General features: G+C 38.3%; 1 protein-coding gene across 1 annotated transcript in view; it reads left to right on the top strand.

Annotated features, from left to right (window-relative positions):
- LOC124775447 (Down syndrome cell adhesion molecule-like protein Dscam2) overlaps window positions 1–25624 on the top strand; it is a 157502-nt gene that overhangs the window by 49087 nt on the left and 82791 nt on the right. The window contains exons 7-9 of the mRNA XM_047250280.1: window positions 805–973; window positions 23323–23447; window positions 23547–23975. Coding sequence (XP_047106236.1) covers window positions 805–973; window positions 23323–23447; window positions 23547–23975 — 723 coding nt within the window. The remainder of the gene's footprint in view (window positions 1–804; window positions 974–23322; window positions 23448–23546; window positions 23976–25624) is intronic.

Below are 25624 nucleotides of genomic sequence, written 5' to 3'. Positions count from 1 at the left end.
TAGTGCTTAGCTCTGCCTTTTGTCGTTGCAGAGTTTTAAATTCCTAAAGTTGTGGTATTCTTTTTGAATCACCCTGTATAAGCATGCAGGAACATTCAGTGATATAAGTAGATATTGTCTGCAAAGTGTGTTGTGGACAGACTTAGTAATAAAGAAATAATTAATTAAAAAGTCATGCCTTATGTTGAAGTTTTACTGCACGCCATTTTAAGCAGAGGCTAGTTTTCCACATATTTTCTCATCTGATACATTATATCCACTGAAATACATATTGTACAATGATATAATTTTGATGGTACATTCAGTAGTATACAAGGATACTGTCTGCAAACTGTATTCTGATATGAATAGTGTAGGTAGTAAGCAGTAACGAATGAAAATGCCATGTTTGATTTGAAGTTGTACTGCATGAACAGCAAAAATGTTGTATGCGATAAACTTTTTTCCTTTCATCGTTTATGAGGGGTGTCTGGAAGAGAAAGTTTTGTAAAGGTTTAAAATTATGTTTGAAGTTTGTTGGAAGTCTCTAAGTGCTCTCATTCTCAAACACTGGTTGAATAAGGTCCAAGAATTTGTGCACAGTCAGTTACACTGCCTCAAGATAAACACAAAATTTCTAACTGTAATACTTGTCTTAGCATGTTGAACTTTTAACATAAGATCATACCCCTTGATGAGTAGATTATGACAGCAGTTTAAATGTTTGCTAGTACCACTATCACTCAATGTTTTACATAAAAAATGTTAAGATCTTGGTATTTGTCAGTAAGACATTTTAGTAAATGAATGTTCTTTGCATGTCAGTTCCACCTAGCTGGAAAGTTGAACCAAGTGACACTGAAGCAGTACTTGGGAGCAGTCTTAGAGTTGACTGTGCAGCTGATGGATCACCTGTTCCTCAAATTACATGGAGGAAGCAGTCACTAGTTGGAGAACATCCTCTCCAGGAACTACCCAAAACAGAAAATTACAGGTGACACCAGAATTGTTTAATAGTTTAGACACATAGCTTAAAAATGAAAGATGACTGGCAAAGATTCATTTCAATGTTCCCAACAGACTCATGGACTCATGCCTATACCTACACAGTTTGGCTTACTATTTGTCACTTGTTTACTTTGATGTACTCCTTCTTTTTGATTCTGTTCACATAAGTTTATAATACTTCTACTGCAGATTTATCAGACATGAAAGTTGATGATAATCCTGATTTGCTAATAAAAAAAATAAGAAAGATACCTAAAAAGGAAATATTAGTCATCCAAGGTCTACATCTACATCTAAATCTTCAACATTACTCTGCAATTCACAATTAGTGCCTGGCAGAGGGTTCGTCAAACCACCATAAAGATATTTCTCAATGGTTCCATTCTCAGACAGGGTGGGGGAAGAAGAACACTTACATCTTTCTGTGTGAGCTCTGATTTCTCTTATTTTATTATTATGATCATTTCTCTCTGTCAATGATGTATTTCATCTGTGGTAGGCAAAAAGAAATGTCCTGATCCCATTTTGCACAGAAACACACTCTATGAGAAAAGTTTTCATCAAACTTATCGAAAATGGTCACTGCATATGCCATCTGTAAAATTATCATACGCAGCAAATACATTAGCAAAATGCAACTAGGATAACAAAAGGTTGAAAATTCCCATGGCTGTCAACTGGGTTCCTGGAAAGAACTAGAATGATGAAAAATTGCTATGGAAACATTTTTTAGGTTTGATAAACTGGACATAATTAGATCTGAAAAGTGCAGCTATGGAGATGATGAAAATAAACACTGAAAAATCCTTTAATACCCTTAATGTAAAGGATGCTGCACAAGCTAGAAACAGATGCACACCAGAGCCTGGAGTGGGAGAGCAACACGCTTGTCAGCAGGGCTGTTCATACAGGCTGTGCTCCAGCTTCATGAAGCACTACCATGCATCTGTTCCTAACTTGTGCAGCATCCTTTACCTGTGGCAATGAGTAAGGTAATTAAAAAATTTTTTTTTTTTTGTATTTATTTTCACGGTTGCCTTACCTACTCTTTTCAAATCTAATTATTTCCAGTTTATCAAACCTTAAAAACTTTTTTTGCTGCAATTTGGTCCTTTCCATGAACCCAGTTGAGAGGCATGGGAATTTTCAACTTTTTGATACCCCAACTGCATTTTGATGATGTATTCATATTGTGTGATCATTTTATGAAGAAACATGCAAAGTTCATTGCTACAAAATAGAGTGCAGTTGCTTATATTATAAAACACAGTATCTCACCAGTATTTGTAATAAAATTGACCAGCATCAAAAGTTAAATAAAAAGCAGCACATGTAGGTAATAGAATATGTAAATTAGAAATAGTTAGATGGAATCAACACTATAAAATACTATACTGAAAAGGAAATATTGAGCAAGAGAACATTTGTATGGAATCAGACATGGAACCTGATACGCTATTTAGTGAAACTGAAACTGCCCCCAAGCATTTGAAAACCAACAAATCTCCAGGTACAGATGCTAAGGACAGAGGAAGATATACATGCTTTGCATTTAATGTGTAAGTAAATGGCCTTAACACTGGACTACACGTGTTCCAATTCCTCTCCACAAAAAAAGTTAGGGACTCCTCCAATTATAGGGCTATAGCATTAATATTGCTTGCTAGCAAAGACCTCCTGCACATAATCAGTCAATACCTACAAAAATTCCTGGAACCCCAGTTTTCTACAGAACAAGCGCATTTTGTGGCAGGTAAAGGTGCTGGAGAGGCGATCTTGAATTTGAGGCAGACAACTGAAAAAGTCCTGAGTTCTGTGTCCCTGCCTTCATTTGTTTGCTGCATTGTAGAAAGGTCTTTGATTGTGTCATGTGGGACAAGTTATGGCATGTAATCAATAACTTTGGGGTTCCAGAACACCTACTATCATTAAATAAACGTTTTTATAACAGCAACACTGCTACCATAATGGTGGATGGTGAATAATCAGAAGTTTTCCATTTGACAAATTGAGTGAGACAAGCTTCTATACTGTAATCTCACTCCGCAACAACTATGCAGAGTATGTCATTGGGCGAGCACTGGATGGCTGGGATGGTGGAATTTTATTTGGCAGTAGGAAAATCACTCTATGCTTCCAGATGATACTAGTTCTCATTGCAGTAAGTGAAGGAGAGCTTAGAGATCTGTTCTAGAGGCTAAAATCTATTAGCTTAAGTTTTGGTCTAGTGATAAGCATGAGAAAAAAACAGACTAATGGTTATTAACCACCAAAGTTTAGATAAAATTCAACTTACAGGATTCTTAAGGGATCTAAAGGCAGTACATTTTTATCTAGAATCCCTGATCAGTGACACAGGGAAGCTTGACAAAGAAATAAAACAACGAATCATCCTTGGCTGAGCTGCAGTGGTGTAAGATCTGGCAGAACCATGCAATATCCAAAACAACAGAGATGCACTTGGTGAAATTATTTGTGTTTATTGTGTTCTTGTATTGCTGCAAGACCAGGCTAATGAAAGCTAGTGATAAGAACTGAATTGTTGTCTTCAGGATGTGGTATTGGCAGATGATGTTACGTGTACCATGGACAGAAAGAAGAACGAATTCTTCTATTACAAAAGAACTTAGCATCTCAAGAAGTTTATCTTCCCATGTCAGCCAAAGATACCACCATTTCCTTGGACACACTTTGAAAAGAGAAGGAGATAAATTAAAAAACACTATCTTGCAAGGCAAAATCTAGGGCAGAAGACTATGAGGAAGAACAGCAAGTAGATGGTTGGATCAAACAAAGATTACCAGCCTACCTCTTCAGATTATATTAAGAAGAGTTGAAGATAACTGTGGATGGACTTACCTAGTCAAACATTCAGTTACTTAAAAATTAATGAAGAAATGAGATCATGAGTCTCGGCAATGAGTTAACTTGTTAATGGTGATTATGCATTACAAATAACCACTAACAAGAGCAAATAATTCAAATGTAGAACAAGACAATTTGCAGAGTGAAAACAGTAGCAATTTTAACACAAAGATAGTATTAGCAATCATTATGTTACAAGATAAAAACTTTAAAATGAATAATAAGTTTCACCATTTCTACTTTACAGTATCATAAAAATTGCATACACAGTTATAAGCATAGTCCATATGAATTCAGGCAGGCTAGGAAGAAGTCTTACCTTCATAGTCTGGGATGTTATTGAATTTAGCATATGCTAAAATGAAGAACTAAGTAAGGAACACATACTTTTTTTTTCTCCAAAAAAAATTCTCCTCTGAGGTACAGCCCTCCAAAGATGACGCTGCACATACCACTTTGAAGAATCAAATTTTGGAAAAAATTTTAAGATGCTGTATATTTGGAACAGCTCTAAATATTTTGTTGGGTTTTTTTAATTGGAAGATAGTTGTTTTATGATTACAAAGAAATCCTCCAAAACCTATCAAAGTTATTTTACTATAGCATTCTGAACTTTTTTTTATAATTTATGGAACACGATTTTTTTTGAAAATGCAAATCCATAAAATATTAATTTTTTTCTGTTGATCGGTACCATATAGTTCCACATTCCCTGAAAAGGAGAGCTTCCACTTTTAGGTTGAACGGGTTTTATATACAACTGAAATTTTTGCCATATATAAAACCTGATTTATTATGACATTATCACATAACAGGCTCATAGAAATCGAAACCTTGTCTTATTTAACTAATTTTAGTTTTGAAAGATGAGTAAGAGACTCATTTTTCAAGCATTTTAAATGGTTCCAGAATGTATGTGGAAGGTGCAAAGACTTAAAGGTGTCAATTTATACAACTTCTGTGCACTCTGTTTTATACTGAAATTAGCCAGTCAATGAACTAAAATTGTGTTCCACTCCTTCAATAACTTCCTTTGATATAGAGTGATGCCTTCCTGTTGGACCAATAGGAAATGGAGCACTTACAATCTTCAAAACATTGTGAATTGGAAGTGAGCACTGATGGCGTTCTTGCTGTCCTTCAGCTGGAAACCTACATATCCCGCAGCTGATCCATGTGGTAGCATAAAGTTCACTACAGTTTTGTTTAACTCATAACTGGTGTCTATAATCCCTGCAATCCACCAATCACAGTCATACACAAACACCACAAACATCCCCCTTCTCAGTTTGTGAATCTGAATATTATCCTGCTGTTTCTGAGGTGTTGGCTAAACAAACAAAATATCTTCTTTCCTGCTCTTTAAAGTGGTGCAAGACAAGTTCACCCATCACTTTTGAGTCCAAAAATGTGTCTTCTGAATTCCTTTCACAGGAGTAGTTTGTTTGGACTTTTTTTTCCCCCTGCTCATGGAATTCTTCGATTTCCTCTCGGGACAAAAGAATGAGGGCTGTGGATGTTTAATATTTCACAACTCTCATAAAATCCTCAGCATTCTGAATCACAGTTGTATTTGGTCTGGAAAGATTGTGTTTTGTAGGATGGTGCTTCAGCAGGCCTCCTACACCATCACAAGGCCCCTTCCCGTAACCAGTAGCACTGTATACCCATTCAGTTGGCACAAGCGTCTTACTCAATTCAAACAGCTGGTAACAAATTTTAAAATGACTAGCAGCACCATCAGAAATAGTGACGATATTCTCTGCCCCTGTTTGCAGTTGAAGAATGTGGCACATTTGTAGCAAATCATGTGCTGAGTCATGCCCTGTGTCATCCATCACTTATAACTGCAACACTTGTGGTCTCGTTTCGAAAATATGTCACTCCTGTAAAAATTGTCCTGGTCATTACTCCAATGATACCCTTGCACTTCTTGTTAGAGAATTACAGACCAGTTCTCAGCAAAATCATAGTGAAGCACTAAACATAGTTCTTCAGCCTGTACACACCCTTTCACTTCTGCACTGTGTTGTTGTTGCAATTTCTTCAGATGCTGGTGTGTTACTGCTCTCACTGACCATTTACCAAGTTCTTCAATGAAACTGTCAAAGGGAACAGTTTGCTTAATTAGTTTATTTTCCTTCCACGTTGCATATTTAATTTCTGCAGAGTTATCTGCTACGTCTTCCAGGCCAAGTGTCTGTAGAGACACTCCATCCTATCCAGGGCAGTCAGCACATTCTTGAAACAAACAAGTCTCTAGCATTATGTCACAGACTACTAATGACTTCACATGCCCACCCAATGTATCATATGTCACATGCTCCAGCAAGTTCTTTGAAGTTACTTCAGAAAGTTCAAAATTCGTGCAGTATACCCATAGACATCTCCAGGTAGGTGTGGAACTGCCCACTTAGGTCATAGTGCATAAAATTTTGATCATCCAATATGTGGAGTTGTACAGTTGCTCTTATAAATTGTTTCTTTAATACTGTGAGACATGTACCTCTTCACTTTCACAAATTTTTGACCTTCAACTATTACAATTATAGTGTCTTTTTTGTTAGCACTCTGGCAAGAAGTGTCTGCTTTATCTTCTAGACAGAATGAATCCACTATTTGAACTTGAGCTGCTCTACAGGATGACCATAATAGGGATCTGGTCTTCCAAACATGTCCTTTTACAGACCTCATATTTCTAGATTTGTCTACCATGTACTTCGATACTGATGGAATGTGGTTCAAAATTGTTTTCTTTGAAACTGCCTCTGGATTAATAGTTAAAATGTGCACCTTTTGGATGCACAATATTCAACAGCTGAACTGTTATTTGTGAAAAATTCCTGGCAAGAGGTGCAAGAGTGCTTTGGTTCATTTTCTTCTGAAGATGGAATTTCTACTTTGAGGAGTGTGGTCAGTTTCGCTGTAGTGTATTCATCCATAGCTTTAGTAATTTCTCTGCACTTTCTTGATGCATAGAGCTTATGACTCTACTTCACTGACCACTAACACCTACCTCTGTAGTTGACAGATTCAGGGTATTTAATTCTTCATCTATTGCAAAATCTGCATCATCTGCACCATGTTAGGCTTCATCTAGTTCAGATGCTATCATTGTTGTTTTTCTGTTAAAACATTTAGGACACAAAAAGTCATCACTGGAAAAATCTTCACTCTGGTTAAACAGAGTCTTCAAATGAGAACACTTATTCCCAACATGAAGGAAGTCTGTTTTTTGTTTGTCTTATATATCACTCTTTTATGGGTATGCAAATAGTCAGCACACTTCATCTTCCTGTGGCTCCAATCAGAAGACATTTCAAACAGTCCTTTTCATAAAACACACTGCAACTGCGTCAACTGGCAAATTCCTCACAAAAACATAGAACTCACTGGATGGTCTCAGATTTCTTACAAGCCTTTTCAGTAAACAAATTAGCACTGAACAATTATAATACAGAAACCTGCAGTGACAACCATGACAAAGAAACTGACAAGAAACTACAACATAGTGTAAGAAATAACTGCAACAAAGAAAGTAATAAGAAATAACTGCATTGAAAACAATAGGAATAAACACTGTAACAAAGAAATTAGTAAGAAATAACTTCAGTGAAGACATACATTACCCTTGAAAGTTAAAAAAATGATTTTTTAAATTAAAACCAGACCAGCTTAAAAGTGGAAGCTCACCTTTACAGAGAATGTAGTACCACATGGTACTAATCAACAGAAAAAAATCTAACTTTAGTGGATTGGGATTTAAAAAAAAAAAACTTTTCTCTAAATTATAAAAAAATTCAACTTTGACAGGTATGTCCAAACAGAGGATACCATTGTAATCATAAAGCAATTATCTTCCAAATAAAAAAAGCTATAACAAAATATCTAGAACTGTTACAGACATACAGCATTTTTAAAAAATTTCTTAAATTCGCATCTTCAAAATGGTGTTTGCAGTGACATCAGGCCTGTATCTCAGGGCAGCAGTTTTTCTGGAGTAAACAAAAAATACACATGTTTCTTACTTACTCCAGAATATTAACATATGTTAAATTCAATAACATCCAAGACTATGAAGGTATCCCCCCCTACCTGAAATGATACAGATTATGCCTATAGAGAATTATTATCATAAGTGATACAGTATTGTATTTACAGTTATTCACAGTGATTGCAATTAACAGAACTTTCATTTCTAGTATTATTTCATCAATTGAATAATCAATTAGTGACCTTATCTTTTAATTATACATTGAGAGGAATTTATGTGAAAGATGTGTATTTACTTCTTGAAGAGCTCACATACAAGCACAATTCATGGTCAAGCAAGTACTGCTTCATGTTGCATTTGAACATATATTTGTTAAATCTGTTGATATTACAGCATAGTGCATTCAAGGCCCTTTTTATAAGAGCATATTTGACTTCATTTCACAAAATGTTTTAATGAATTGATTTTATTCTGTGCTGGGTTCTTTATGACACAACATGTTAGGGAATAAATACACTGAAATGTTGTGGTCATTATTCCTAGCTGTAACTCTTAAGTTTTTCCCATGTGATGATGGGGACTTGGCATTTACCAAAATATTGTGCCCAGCTTTGTCATTAAAAGTGGGGGTAAAACTGCTAAGGACCCACTTCAGATTGGCAACATATTTAATGAACATTTCACAAATAGTGCCATAAATTTAATTAAAACTAAATGCAATTCCAATAGCAAGGTAAAAATCCCCATGAATGACATGACGATGTTCCTTTATCCAGTAACTGAACCAGAGGTACTAAATGCTATAAATGAGTTAAAAAATAAAATGTCATGTGGGTGTGATGGGATTCCTGACAAAGTCATTAAGCAAAGTGCAAGAAACATAGCCTCACATCTCACTGAAATTATAACTGAATCTTTTAAGACAGGGGTGTTTCCATCAAAACTTAAAATGTCAACTATAAAGCCACTTTACAAGAACAGTGATAAATATGATGTTAGTAACTTCAGGCCTTTATTAATGTTGTCAGGTTAATGTATCAGAGATAATGTACCAGAGACTATACAAATTTCTTATTAAGAATAGAATATTGGTTAATGCGCAAAATGGATTCCATAAAAATAAATCAACTGAAACAGCTATCTTCAATTTTTTGCAACTTGTTCTAAATTCCATAAATAGAAAGGAATTAAATTGTGGATTGTTTTTAGACTTATCAAAGGCCTTTGATGTCATCGACCATAAGTTACTGCTTAGGAAGTTATATGCCTATGGGATACGTGGAGTTGCCCACAAATGGTTTGAATCATATCTGTCGGACAGGTATCAGAAGGTGGAGATAAGCCATGCAGATAGGACATATTCATCAAGATTCGAGAGAGTTTTGTATGGAGTACCCCAGGGATCTGTATTAGGGCCATTACTGTTTTTAACGTTTATCAATGACCTACCAAGTCAACTATCTGAAGCAGAGGCAGTACTGTTTGCTGATGATACAAGTTTGTTTGTTAAAGCAAATAGTGAAGCTGACTTACAGGAAAAAGTCACATTAGCAACAGACGAAGCAGACAGATGGTTTAATGAAAACAGACTCATTTTGAATGCCAAAAAAACAATGTGGATCAACTTCAGACATATTACACATAAAATAATAACTAACCTTACAGTAGAACTGGGCAGGTGTAAGACTGAACAAGCATCATACACTAAATTCTTGGGAGTATGGTTTGATGAACACTTAAGATGGGAAAAGCATGTAATATCATTGAACAAAAAATTAAGTCAAACATGTTATATACTTAGAATGCTTAAAAGCTCATGTAATATTAAAACAGTGTTATGTGTTTATTTCTCATTCATGCACAGTTTATTAAGATACGGTGTGTAGTTTTGGGGGAACATCAGTCTAACAAAACATTCATTCAGACTACAAAAAAAGGCAGTCGGAATAATAAAAGGTATAGGACATAGAGACTCTTGTAGGCATGCTTTCAAAGAATTAAAAATCATGACACTACCATCCTTATACATATACGAAAGCATATGTTTCTTAAAAGAAAACGAGTAATTTTCTACATTAAACAGAGAATTTCACAACTACAAAACAAGGAATAGGAATGATTTCCACAGAGAAATTCATAAAACAGCTATGTATCACAAAAGTCTACTATACCAACCCAAAATCCTCTACAGTGCACTCCCCAAAGAACTAAAAATAATACCAAAACTGCACATATTTAAAAGAGAATTAATTAAAACATGTTATTGAGCAATAGTTTTTACAGTATTGAAGAGTTTATGAATCGTTGACAATAAAAGCGCAATTAATATTTCCCTGACATAATAAATATGTGTAATTGCTCTCATTTAAATACTTTCTGTTTCTATGAAAGTGTGAAACAGTGTTAATCTAAGAATGGAAATAATCTTTGATGTGAGAATCACTAGCTTTTTTTTTTTTTTTTTTTTTTTTTTTTTTTTTTTTTTACGTTGTTATCCTACTTGTATATTTTTATGTTAATGTTCTTATAGTTCTATTAAAATTGTAATGTCTAAGTGACAAGTAAATTCAATTATAAATTTTCATGTACATGTATTTTAAATTGTAATGTTTATTGACAAGTCCTATGTCATTTTGATGATGTACTACAAGGACGCTAGTAAACTAAATTGAATTGAATTGCATTGGGCACTGACTTCTGGACATAGATTTACTATCAGCAATCACATTAGCAGAAACTGAAGTCATGTCACATACCACTCTACAGGAGAGATACACTGAGGTCACAAAAGTCATGGAATGCCTCCTAATATCAGGTCAAACCTTCTTTCACCCAGTGTAGCGCAGCAGCTCAATGTGGAATGGACTCACAGGAAAGTCCCCTACAGAAATATTGAGCCACATCACCTCCTTAGCTGTAAATAATTGCAAAAGTGTTGCCAGTGCAGGATTTTGTGCATGAACTAACCTCTTGATTATATTCTATAAATGTTCAATGGAATTTATGTCAGGTGATTTGGATGGCCCAATCATTCGCTCGAACTGTCCACAATGTACGTCAAATCAATCATGAACAGTTATGGCCTGGTGACACAGCACATTATCAACCATAAAAAGTGCATCATTGAATGGCTGCAATTGGTCACCAAGTAGCTGAACATAAGCATTTCCAGTCAATCATTGGTTCACCTGGACATGCATGTAAACATTCATGTAAACGTAGGTCACACCATTACGGAGCCACCACCAACATGCACAGTGTTGTCAACTTTGGTTCATGGCTTCATGAAGCCTAAGCCACACTTGAAACATACCATCAGTTCTCACCAACTGAAACCAGGATTCATCTGATGAGGTCGTGGTTTTCCAATCATCTAGGGTCCAACAGATAAGGTCACGAGTCCAAGAGAGGTGCTGCAGGTGATATCATGCTGTTAGCAAAGGTACTCACGTCAATCGCCTGCTGCCATAGCCCATTAAAGCCAAATTTAGCTGCACTGTCCTAATGGATATGTTTGTCATACATGCCACGTTGAGTACTGCAGTTAATTCATACAATGTTGCTTGTCTGTTAGCACTGACAACTCTACGCCAACACCACTACTGTAGGTTGTTAAGTGAAGACCATCAGCCACTGTACAGTCTTTAGTGAGAGGTAATTACTGAAATTTGGTATTCTCAGATCACTCTTTGAATATTGAATTGCCTAACGATTTCTGAAATAGAATGTGTCCACATCCAGCTCCAGCTACCATTCCACGTTCAAAGTCTGTTGATTCCTGTCGTGCGGCCATGATCATATCAGAAACCTTTCCACATGAATCACCTGAGTACAAATGACAGCTACACCAATGCACTGCTCTTTTATACCTTGTGTACATGATACTACCTCCATCTGTATATGCACATACCATTATCCCATGACTTTCGTCATCTCAGTATATATTACAGTATGAGGACATTCTGTACGACGAAAGAATGTGCACCAAATCATGGCAAAATGGTAATTTGCAGAAATATTTAGCCCATTGGACACCAAGACAATTATTCCTAGCTGCTTAAAAAATGTATAGCATGAGAGTCATTGGGATACGCCACACAATATTGTAACTGCTCTTTTCCCTGCAGTTAAGACTTTCCTTATACGAGGGCTATCCACAAAGTACATTATGTTTTGGAATTAATAAAGTATTGGAAATTTTTTTTATTATATACAGATGAAAGCCACACTTAAATACTACTTTTCTACATAGTTGCCATTTAAATTAAGGCACTTATCGTATAGATGGACAAGCTTGGAAATTTCTTTGGCGTAAAATTCGGCCGCCTGCACCTTCAACCACGTGGTTAATCAGTAACCTGGTAGAAATACAATTTTTGTGGATTTCCTGGAAAGAGGCACTACAATAAACTCTCAAAGGTATTGCCAAACTCTGCACAACCTCAGAAGAGCAATACAAAACAAGCGCAGGGGAAAGTTGGCTCAAAGATCTTGCTGATTCACGACAATGCCCGGGCCCACACGGCAAATGCCACTCGTGAAGTTCTCGAATCTTTTACATGGGAGTTGTTTCCTCATCCGCCGTACAGTCCCGACCTGGCACCGAGTGACTTTCACTTATTCCCAGCAATGAAGAAGTGGTTGGCTATGCAGCGTTTTGATGACGACGCACAGCTTCAAGAAGAGGTAACCACGTGGTTGAAGACGCAGGCGGCCGAATTTTACGATGAAGGAATTTCCAAGCTCGTCCATCGTTATGATAAGTGCCTTAATTTAAATGGCAACTATGTAGAAAAGTAGTATTTAAGTGTTGTATATAATTAAAAAAATTTCCAATACTTTATTTATTTTTAATTCCAAAACGTAATGTACTTTGTGGATAGCCTTCGTAAATCATGTACTACTACAGAACATTGGGCCATAATACATTATTGGATGAAAATTCTGAGGCCAAGTTCTCTATGTTTAAAGATGTTCATTACTCTTAGATGTGGTACTATCATACTGTAGAGTATTCCCTGAGGCTATAGGATTATATCTGGATGGTGTTACAGTATTATGGCTGACAACTATTCAGTCATTTTCTGGTGAGTGTTTCACGCAGGCAATTCTTAGTGCATGTCAGTACGTTTACACCAAAAACTGGTGTAGAGACAGATGTGCACAACTGGCCACTGCATGAATCCCTCTGTCAAGTTAAGTGCCCTCTGTCAAGTACTGGTGTGTATGAGGCACACAGGCGCATGCATAAAACTGATATTGGATGCATAGCCCATTCAAAACTGAACACGTGTAGTTAAAAATCAGTGGTCAAAATTTTAAAATTAATTATCATCAATCATTTTTTTTCTTTCTGGAGATGTTAAAGAAAGATATTAAAGAAAGCACCAGGTCCCAAGCCTTACCAGGTTTTTTCACAGGTTCTTTAATAATAGAATCCCAGAACCAATGATTTTATCTTGGAACTCTTCCATTTTGGTCCGTGTTTGCACAGAAAACAGTAATATCAGAAAATTGAGTCGGCCTTTTTAAAGAAATAAACAAATAACAAGGTGTTTTGCATCAAGATGGACTCAATTTTCTGATATTACAGAATCTCAGAAAAATTTCATCATAGCCAAGATATTTTATGGAAGATTTTGAGGAGAGGACACTCAGTTTGGCAGGACATAAATTGGAAATCTTTTGTCAACATGTATATAATACTTTTGCAGTGTGGCCTCACAATGAAGAAGAACTGTCACAGTTTCTACATCATCTAAATTTAGTTCACAACAGTATCCAATGTATGGTGGAAATAGAAAATAGTGGCTGTGTGCAATTTCTATATCTCTTAGTTATTTGGAAAGTAGATTATTAATTAAGACATTTTGTTTACTATAAGCCCATACATACAGACTATATTTGCACGTTCCTAGCTGCCACCAACCTTCACAAACTTTAGACATCCTTTGAACATTGTTGCAAGCACATGTTCTGTCTGATAAAATAATTTGTAATGTAAGTGGGACACCTATAACCTGTGTTCAATGTTAATTGATATTCTGTAAATCAGGTAGCACAGTTTTAACATGGAAGAAACATGACCACTACAAGATCAAGAGGAGTAGAAACTGTTCATGTCCAGGACATTACTATCATTCTTTGATATTAGGCAGAATCTTACGGAAACTTTACATTACATAAATCATCCAGCCACCTACGAAGACTTGTGCTCTTCTTGGCTTTGTGAAAGATGGTTTAGTTTTGCACACAGTTGAATCTACAGAATACTGTCAGTACAGAAAGGCCTATATTGGTCAGATCACATGCAGAGTACACAAAAGGTGTGTGGAACCTGATTGCAACCCTCACCTTTCACAGCCCAGTAAGTCTGCAATAGCTGCGAATGAGAACTGTATCTCCATAAGACAGTCTATGGATTATTCTGCCACAGAAATATTGGTCACAATGAAATATTCTAGGATTCAGTTACTAAGGAACCTGTCAAATATGTGCAAATAAAGATTTTATTAACCACTATGGGTGGCTTTCAACTTGCTAAGTCTTGGGGCTAATTTCTTCAGAATGATGACCTTTCTAGCAATAATTAATTTTAAAATTTTTACCAATGAATTTTAACTCTATGGGCATGCAATTCAACAGAAGGTGGGTTACTGTTGTAAATGCATCTGCACACATGAGATAGAGCTGCATTCAACAGAAGAAGCTCAGCTTGACAAAGGGCACTCACATAGCAGTAACCTATGCACATGCACATCCACGCCAATTACTGATATAAACTTACAGATGTACACCAGCAATCTTCAGTGTAAAACACCCACCTGAAAGGGTCAAATGGCTGTCAGCTGAAATATCATGGTAAAATGACAACATCATCCATCTGCAATCTCAAAATCTCATGGAATACTCTTGCTGTCAAAACTTCAACAATCACATTTTGTACATCTCTTTCAAGATCTCCTTTGTGATCAGATCTACCTAGTTTCATATTATTTTTTAGTGAACACACCCTGGGTAAACGTTTGTTTTGAGCTTTACTTAACTGAAAACAAATAAAAGTACATTACTGTCTACAGAGATGTTTAGGATTTAATGAAAGACATTGGTGCATAGCATAGTGTATAGATGGTGAGGAACTTTATACAGCCATTTGTTCCATCAATGCCATTCAAACATTCATCATGAAAATTTCTTCCAGTGCCAAGATTTGAGCCATATAACTGTCACTCTAGCCTGCCTTATTGCCTTACAAAATGGGATAATTTACATAGTGACTTACAAATTTGTGATTTTCTGGACAAATGTCCAGAAAAAAAGTTTCAGTTAAGTAGTTACTTGGCAATGAAAAACAAATCATACACAATTATTCAACACACAAAACATGGAGCCATATTATTAAAATATAGCAAAGACACTGCAGATGATATGGATCCGATGATGTTCCCCGTGTGCTGGAATTACATTCTTAATAAGATTTTCTGTTTAAATGATGGCTAAATACTACTGTCAGCTAAAGACAATGAACAAGATAATGTGCACAAATTGAAGTTATCCTATCTTTTTCCACAATAATGTTGTATATTATTCACAGACAGTCAAATGTTAAATTTCGCATTTTCAGCTCATCCTCCATGTTGCCTGGCATGCTCTAGTTGTTCCTGCAGCTAGTGTGGTCTTCCATTCACAAATACATGCCTGGTTATTAAGGAAAGGAATATTCTCAAATAACAATATTATGAAAAGACAGACTGCTACTCTTCAAACAGTGGAGATATGAAGTCATAGGCAGGCACAACAAAAAGTCTCCTAAACAAGTAAACTTACAGCCACAAAGCGTTCTTCAGGAGTGGACAATATGCACACGCGCGCGCGCGCGCGCGCGCGCGCACACACACACACACACACACACACACACACACACACACACACATTTGCGCAAATACGACTCACACACACGTGATCATAGTCTCTGGCTGAAGAAGCAGTATGTTAGCAACTGTGCATGATGGTAGAAGCAATCTGGGTGGTGGGGGTAAGGAGGGACAGCAGGTTAGGGGTGAGGGACTGTGAAGTGCTGCTTGTGAGAGCATATGGTGAAAATCAGTGGAATTGGTAGGGCAACTAGGTGCAGTTGGGATTTTAGACATAGGGCCGGGGATGGGGAGGGGAAAGGGAGAGGAAAAGGAGAGAAATAGAACAACTGTGGGTGTGTTGATGGAATAGAAGGATGTGTGGATCTGGAGTGGGTACAGGAAAAAGGATGAAAGGCAGTGACTACCGAAGGTTGATGCCAGAATGGTTACAGGAAAATAGGATACATTGCAAGGAGAGATCCCACCTGCACAATTCAGAAAAGCTGAAGTTGGTAGGAAGGATTCAGGTGAAACAGGCTGTGAAGCAGTCATTGAAGAATGTTGACTGCACTGCATGCTCAGCAACTGGGAGGTCTAGCTATTGTTTGGCCACAATTTATCGGTGGCCATTGATGCAGGCAGACAGCTTCTTGGTTGTCATGTCCACGTAGAAGGCATCACAGTGGTTGCAGCTTAGCTTGCACATCATATGACTGTTTTCACAGACAGCTTCTGCCTTTGATGGTACAGATGATGTTTGTGACCAGACTGGAGTAGTGGTGGGAGGATGTATGGGACAGGTCTTGCATCTAGGTCTATTACAGGGATATAACACATGAGGCGAGAAGTTGGGAGCAAGGATGGGTAGGGGTGGATAAGGATATTTTGTAGGTTTGGTGGACAGTGGAATTACACTGTAGGAGGTATGGGAAGGATAGTGGGTCCCATCCCAGAACCTCTCCCTGGAGTCTATCTCTCTCCCTCTCTCCTCACCCCTACCACTCCCCTCACTCCTATCTTCTACATGCTTCCTAAAGACCTAGGATGCCTCATTGTGGCTGGTTACTGCACTCCCACTGAGAAAATCTCTGCTCTCATAGACCAACACCTTCAACCTATTACCTAGAACCTACCCTCCTATATAAAAGATACCAACCATTTCCTCCACCAACTCTCCATATTTCCTGTCCCTTTACCACATGATGCCCTGCTCATCACTACAAATGCCACCTCCCTTCACACTAACATCCTTAATGCCCATGACCTTACTGCTATTGAACATTATCTTTCCCAATGCCCAACAGATTCCAAACCAACAACCTCCTTCCTAGTCACTATGACCAATTAAATCCTCACCCACAATTACTCCTCCTTTGAAGGCATTACCTACAAATAAATCTGGGGTATGGCTATAGGCACCCACATGACACCGTCCTATGCCAACCTATTCAAGGGCCAGCTAGAGGAATCCTTCCTAAGCACCCAGAATCCTAAACCCCTCACCTGGTTCTGCTTCACTGATGACATCTTCGTGACCTGGGTCAAGGGTGAAGACATCCTATCCACATTCCTCCAGAACCTCAACACCTTTTCCCCATTTGTTTAAAGCTCCACATTTTTATTCTGGCAGAAAGATGATAACTCTCGTTCTCCGTACTTTCTTTTTTTTAATTACATGACTGACAACTCACATGTCTCATTATTACGTTTCCATAAAATGATGTGGCACATGAAAATGTAGTAAGACAATATTTGAAAATTGTAATTATACATCTTGTGGCAGAACTGCCAGAAAATATTAATATCTTTGCTTTTTTGTACTTTGTTTTACTTACTTTGATTGTTGACTAGTTGGTGTGAGACATTCGTCATGACTGTTACTGTGATTGTCGAAAACTATTTCTTTGTGTTTTGATTTATCTTGTGCCAATAAAAATATTACATAGTGAAAGTAAATGGTGTTTACTGTGTTATAAGTATAACACTCACCATACTGGTGACCCCGACGTGAAACATACGTCCGATTCGACAATGTGGCCGTTTACTTCGACATCTCCACATCGCTCACCTTCCGCTCTTTTCGGACTACAACGTGATACTAATGGTGCCTCTACACTGCCTTTCCACGGTTTCCTACGCACAACGCCACCAATAACTGGGATAAAATTGGAAGATTAGTACAACGTCGTGGAGTTTTCTCCGTCATCAACAATGCTGTTGTGGACTCTTTCAACATCGTCAGTGATGTCACCTGCTATGAAATCTTTTTCTATGTTCGTCTATAACAAACCAATCATGAGTGCTGTGCCAAATTTGTGACTCACAGTGTGTCGTATGTATAACCTCCTGTGACATGTAGTGTGCAACAGTGCCCCAACACTATGAACCTCACAGACTTTTCGAGCAGTCTTTGATCGCAAAACTATGCCAGATGAAACTTTACTTTCTTTCTGGGTTGCAAAGCTGCCGCAACCTATCCAACTGCAGCTCCTATCACATGATCAGGAACCTCTACAAACTAAATTATTGCTGGCCGACGCCGCATATAAAATAATTGACAGAAGAAAGTTATCTACGTGTGCCCCCCTCGATATTACGCCTCCCCCACGTGGCAGAGGCCAATCTTTCCACCGGTCCGCACTGTGATGTCAAGTCACCTAACAGATCACAGGCTAGTACTTCCGAATTATTCTCTCACACGTTTGTATATCCAGGATATAGCTTCTCAGAAATGGTTTTTAGTGGACACTGGTACCAATGTGAGCGTCATTCCACATTCAATGGTCACTTCTACAATCACGCATTTGCCTCACCAAATCAGAGCAGCCAACAATTCCTCATTAAAGGTTTATGGTGTAACGCAACTTCGCATTTACTTCGATGATACACATAATTATGAATGGACATTTTCGGTAGTAGAGCCAGTATTAGGATTGGACTTCTTCTTAACTGCTCATAACTTCTCTTTGGACTTAACTACACCTGCCCTCTGCTCAGTGGATTTTAAACAAAAATTTTCGGCAAGATTTTCCCCATCCACGCCGACAGAATGCAGCTCGAATATGTCCTGTCAACAAGACAAAGAGACAGTTTCTTCTCTATCGGAGGAGGTCAAAGCTGCCGTAGTGAACTTAGTTACGCAACGCCTTGAAATTGACCAACTGTCCGAAGACAATGCAAAGCTACTTCAACGTTGTGATGTCCTAACTGATGAATTGCACAGATTTAGAGAGGAGATCAAGATTAAAATAAGAACATGCATGAAACTACATGGGACCTGCATACCGCACCGCTGTTTATACGCAGCCACAGCAGCGCCTACCACGACCCGGACAGCAAAGACAGCAACCCGCCCAGCAACCCCCCACCCTGCGCTTCACCGTCCGCCTTTCATCAAAACACAGAGGCGACAGCTGTTACAGGCGACGCCGCGCATGCGCGCGCAACAATTTCTCCATGCAGAAACACCATAGTCAATGGAACCCCACTGGCTGTCGCACAGTGCAGCTCTGTGGACAACACTGCAGCTTTCACTGAACTACCGTTCAATGATAACGTATTTCAGGTTAGTTCCCTTTCATACTTACCATGCACCGACGATAACGTCGCTCCTCCCTGCGTCCCTCCACGTATTTCGGCCACACCCATTCACAAAATTAAGGCTATTACTACGGGCATCTGTCACAGGCTTAACACAACTGAGGGACCGCCTGTCCGTTCTCGCCCCCAACGCCTCAATGCAAAAAAACTTACTGCTGCCAAAGATGTATTAACGAACTCTTACGCTTGGGTATAGTCCACCCCTTGGACAGTGCGTGGTCTTCCCCAATACATGTTGTTCCCAAAAAGGTCAATTCCTTTCGACTCTGTGGAGATTATAGGCGTTTGAATGCCAGAACAATACTTGATAACTACCCTGTCCCACACCTCCATGATTTTTCACAATCCATGTTCGGTGCCAATTTTTTCTCTGTGTTAGACTGCAAAAAGGCATACCATCAGATTCCGATGCACCCAGAAGATATCCCCAAAACCGCTATCATCACCCTATTTGGACTACATGAATATTTATTTATGCCTTATGGATTGAAGAATGCCGCCCAGACCTGGCAAAGATTCATTGACACCATTCTACGTGGCCTTAATTTTTGCTATGCCTACCTAGACGACATTATTATTTTCTCCACAACTGCTGAGGAACACAAACAACACCTCCAAAAGGTTTCTGATAGATTGGCACGACACGGAGTTGAGATTAATCATAACAAATCCCAACTGGAGAAGCCGGAAGTTATTTTCCTGGGACATTTGGTCAACAATGAGGGCATTCGTCCCACCTCAGATAGAGTACAACAAATACTTGACCTTCCCCTCCCTCAAACCTATAAAGAATTGCGTAGATACCTCAGAATGGTAAATGTTTTTAGACTCCACATTCCACATGCGGCATCTCTTCAAGCCCCTCTCACTGAGGCCTTAAAGGGAAAGAATACCACAGGTGACAGACACATAGAATGGGATCAGACCATGCAGCGAGCCTCCGACTTGCTTAAGTATGCCTTGGTGAACGCTATTACCCTGTGTCACCCTCACCCTGACGCCTCCCTGACAATAACCACAGACGCTAGCGATAATGCCATTGGCGCAGTTTTGCAACAGACCCTACCAACAGGTACTACACCCCTGCGTTTCTTTTCAAAAAAGCTCACCGAAACGCAAAGAAAGTGGTCCGCATTTGATCGTGAACTTTATGCCATTTATGAGGCCGTAAAGTACTTTCGTACAGATATTGAAGCCCGACTTGACAGTTTACACAGATCACAAGCCCCTTGTCAAGGCTCTCCGCAAACCAGCATTAGATGTACTACCCAGATGGTTTCGCCATATGGATTTGGTATTACAATACGTTTCAGACTTTCAATATATCAGGGGTAATGACAAGGTTGCAGCAGACTTCCTGTCATGCCTGTCCTCCCTGAAGACAGCTATTGATCCTCACCGCTTACACGAGCTCCAGCTATCCGACCCAGAGATACAGAACCTTCTCTCTGACTCTGATACTTCCTTACAAATTGCTCTGCTTCCCTTCGCTAATGATGATTGCTCTTTGTATTGTGACATTAAAACAGGTCATCCTCATCCTATAGTCCCTAAAGCTCTTAGGAAAAATGTTTTCGACACAATCCACAATCTCGCTCACCCGAGCATTCGCGCAACTACATGCCTCATTACAGAGAGATACGTTTGGCCTAATGTAAAAAGAGATTGTAATCGGTGGGCGAGAGCATCCATACCTTGCCAGAGAGCCAAAATACACAAACATACTAAGCCCCCATTAGGCAAATTTACTGTGCCCTCAGGTAGATTCCGTCATGTCCATTTGGACATCGTCATTCCGTTAGCGACCATGATAGATCGTACCATGTGTTGGGCCGAGGCTATCCCCATCGCGGACATTACGGCTGACACTGTAGCTAATGCTTTTGTCCACCATTGGCTTTCTCGTTTTGGTTGCCCTACTTCACTTACTACAGACCAGGGGAGACAGTTTGAATCTAATCTGTTTAATCACCTCTGTCAACTATGTGGTATCAACAAATTCAGAACTACAGCCTATCACCCACAATCTAACGGCCTAATAGAACGATGGCACCGTACCCTGAAGGTCGCTCTCATGTGTCATTCTTCCTCTTGGACTGAGGCACTCCCCTGGGTCCTTTTAAGTTTGAGGACGGTTTTCAAAGAAGACCTTAAAGCGTCAGTTGCTGAGATGGTATACGGAGAAAACCTCATACTTCCAGCGGATTTTCTTGATGATCCTCCTCTACTTCCCGAGGATCAACTTCCTGAGTCGGTACGACAGGTTCGACAGCATATCAACAAGTTACATTTTCCACAACCTCGATCGCATGCTACCCCTCCGGTTTTCATTCACCCACACCTCAGTTCTTGTAACTATGTGATGCTTAGAGAAGACGCCGTCGTCCGCCCCTTGCTCCACCTACACTGGCCCATACCAGGTCCCGTCACGCTCTGAAAATACTTATACGATCCTCTTTAAGAACAAACCATCTTGAAGCCAGCATGGATCCTTAACGACACCGACATATACTATAATGAATTTGTTTTGCATGAAACTTCAGAGGCCTGTCCTCTCCCTTCTCCACAAGCTAATCAAACACTCTCTGCAAGTCAAGGCCGCCCTCTTCTATTTTTAATGCCTCCGAGTGCCAGCAGTAATGAACTAGTGTTTCAAGTGAACTTGAGTGACTATGATGTGGACTCTATAAAAATACAACTTGTGGACACTTTTCTTTTTTTATTTGAAATTCAAAACAATTCTGTGCCATCTGACCAGAAAGACATTAAGCTATTACAGTGCTTCAATGTGGCTCCTGGTACTTCACAAAATGACATTTCAGCCTATGTAGACTCCAATAATGTTTTATTTATACGAGTAACCCCCCCTTCTCCTTCGTCTTCCCCAAATCCTCCTACCCCTATTGCTATCACCCGTGCTTGCCGCATCATACGGCCACCTCTCACGTCATGCCTTAAATGTTTACCTTCCCTTTATCACTTACTCCTCATCACTCCTCCTATGCCCTATGCACTCCACGCTCCTCAGTGTGTGTGGGGGGGGGGGGAAGGGGGGGGGGCTCTGTGGCAGGACTGCCAGAAAATATTTTTTTGTACTTCGTTTTACTTACTTTGGTTGTTAATTAGTTGGTGTGAGACATTCGTCATGACTGTTACCGTGTTTGTCAAAAACTGTTTCTTTGTGTTTTGATTTATCTTGTGCCAACAAAAATATTACATAGTGAAAGTAAATGGTGTTTTCTCTGATATAAGTATAACACTCGCCATAATCTAATATAATCTCTTCTATTGTGTGGTTAAATAAAATGAAATAATAAAATGTGTAATATTCTTCAAAATATAACCTATAAAAAGGTCGCTGTATATATGAATAAGTATATTTATATACTATATAGATTGACTTTACATACCTGTAAGAGTACAATTGCTTACCTTCACTAACAAAACTTTACTTCCTCAAAGCACAATATAAAATTGAAGCACTATGTGACAGAAATCTCAAGTCTGTCGAGCTGGTCATGTAAAACAGCAGGATATAACCTAATACAAATTCAGTCCAACAGGCCACATCACCATGTAGATAGCTTGCTAGGTAAGTTATTGGTACAATTTGAAAGGTGGTCAATTTATAAGACTCTCTCCTACATGGTTCCCTTCACAGTGAGCCCTACTGAATTATTGCCTTTAATCGTCTGTTTACTACCCTATGATTGAACAGTTATCCTATATCAGATGTAAGAAGCATTAATTTTTAATTTTAAACTGATGTATTAGTTGTAGTTTGAACATACACAGTTCACATGTAAGTGTAAGACCAACTGTCAACACATCTTGTATTTGTAATAACCAATTACAAACATTTCACTGATAAATATATATCTTTTACACAGAACAAAACTGCATGTAAATAGGGTACTTTTATCTCATTACCTTATAAACTGATTCTTAATTTCACTGAACTATTTGTAGTTCTATAAATGCTGAGTCACAAGTTACAGGAGTTTTTTATTGTTGTTGCAGAGTTTTTGAAAATGGTAGCATGTGGATACAGAATGTGATTCAAGAAAACAAAGGTTACTACATCTGTGAAGCTATCAATGGTGTAGGAAACAATTTGAGTAAGACAATTCACATTGTTGTGCATGGTTAGTACCCTGAGTTAGGTTAATAATGTACATTAATACTATATAAATTCAATTTTTCTGTGCTATTTAAAGATGACAATCCTCTATATTCCGTTTCAGTGCCAGCAAGAATCTCTAGAACATTTCAGAATGTAACGGTTAAAAAAGGTGAAACTGCCATTTTGGACTGTGTTGTAGAGGGAGATAAACCAATTAAAATAAACTGGCTGCTTGGCAATCATTCATCTGTCCTAAACTTTCACTCTAAAGTGGACATCACTGAAGAAACCATGGACTTCAAAATTCATTCAAAGATGACACTAAAAAATGCATTACGAAGTGATTCATCTTGTTTTGTGTGCAATGCTACTAACAAATATGGAAGTGATCTTTCAGAGTTCTACTTAATAGTGCAAGAAATACCAGATCCACCAGCCAAAGTTCATTTGACAGATTTTTATAGTCGCTCAGTCAATATTACTTGGAAAGCTTCATACAATGGAAACAGTCCAATAAGAACTTACATTATCCAGATCAAGAACTCGTCAGGTGAGGCAATTTTAGAAAATGATATCATATACAGATAAAGTACTATAATTAAAATACTAATATGCTAAAGCTTCTACAAAAATATATTTAAGTGATGCACATACCCCAAAATAATTAAAACACACGGCAGAACCTGGCAATGGAGAGTCTGGGTAATAGGAAAAAAGCGAATAATTTCAGGAGTGAAGGAGTGAAGGTGACAACTCACCAAATAGTAGAGGAGTTGAGTCACTGAAAGAGAAAACAACAAGACTGAAAAATTTGTGAGTGCACACACGCACACACACACACACACACACACACACACACACACACACACACCTGTATGCTTGCACTGCTGTACTAGACAATGAACAGGATGATAAATAAGAAGTTAAATAAGAAGTTTACGAACAGCACACAATAAATGAAAAACTTATTTTTTTCCTTAAAATATTCTCAGCAATGTAAATCCAGTTTTCCTTTACAACATATGAGAGACAATTATAGTGGAAGCTGAGAGAAAGTGTGGCTAACATCTGAGACCAAAGCAACTTGTGCCAGGAAGAGAGATATCCATGTACTGCATGGGACTTAATCAACAAGCATTAATCAACACTTAACAAGGTGTTATCAATACTGCAAAATTCTTCATTCTGTCACCAAAAAAGCAAAATAATAGTTGCAAGGCAGATGATGATAGATCCATATCATTGACAACCAAATTCCGTGAATAACTGCAAACAGCAGCAGAAAATGCAGTGGCAAAAATAGGACCATAAAAAGCACATCTGTGTTTAAATATACATCCATATTCTGCAAACAATTGTGAATGGCATGACAGATGATACTTTTCAATGGTCCATGTCTTGTGGTTTCTTTCTGCTCTACACTCAGTTAGAACACAAGAAAAATGAGTACTCCAATGCTATTGTGCCCACTGTAATGTGTCTAATTTTGTATTTCCCCAGCATCCTACAACAAAACCAATCTACTACCTTCTTTACCTGCAACTCACTGTATGGGATCATTCCATTTCATACTTTCACAAACTGACACATTGAGGTTTTTGCGTGAGTTGATTGACTCCAGTTATCTGACTTATTGATACTGCAATCATATGATACTATGATTTTACATTTTGTGAAATAGACAATTTCATATACTGGCAGAAAAAAAGTCAGAGCATCAAAAAATAATCGATGTAGAGTAATTTTGGGAGTACATTTGTCTTTGTAACATAATTAAGTGATTAACATTGACATGCTTACATGTGTGCATTTCATTGTACAGATGCCATATGTCAGTTTGTAGGGAGTTCCACGCTTGTTGCACTTGATTGGGTAATACAGAAACCGTTAATGCTGGTTCTGGATGATGCTGGTGTTGTCATCTTATGATGTCCCATAAGTGCTCAATTGGAGTCAGATCTGGTGATTAAGCAGGCCATGCAACATAAGGACACTCTGTAGAGCATGTTTGGTTCAATAGCAGTACATAGGCTAGCATTAATCTGTGGGAAAACGCCTCCTGAAATGTTGTTCATAATGGCAGCACAACAGGTTGAATCACCACATTGACATACAATTTTGCAGTCAGGATACATGGGATAACCATGAGAGTGCTCCTGCTGTCATATGAAATTGTACTCCAGACCGTAACTCCAGGTA

Source organism: Schistocerca piceifrons, chromosome 2, assembly GCF_021461385.2.
Source record: "Schistocerca piceifrons isolate TAMUIC-IGC-003096 chromosome 2, iqSchPice1.1, whole genome shotgun sequence".
Taxonomy (NCBI): domain Eukaryota; kingdom Metazoa; phylum Arthropoda; class Insecta; order Orthoptera; family Acrididae; genus Schistocerca; species Schistocerca piceifrons.
Note: the sequence above shows the minus strand (reverse complement) of the source record. Positions and strands in the feature narration are given on the sequence as shown.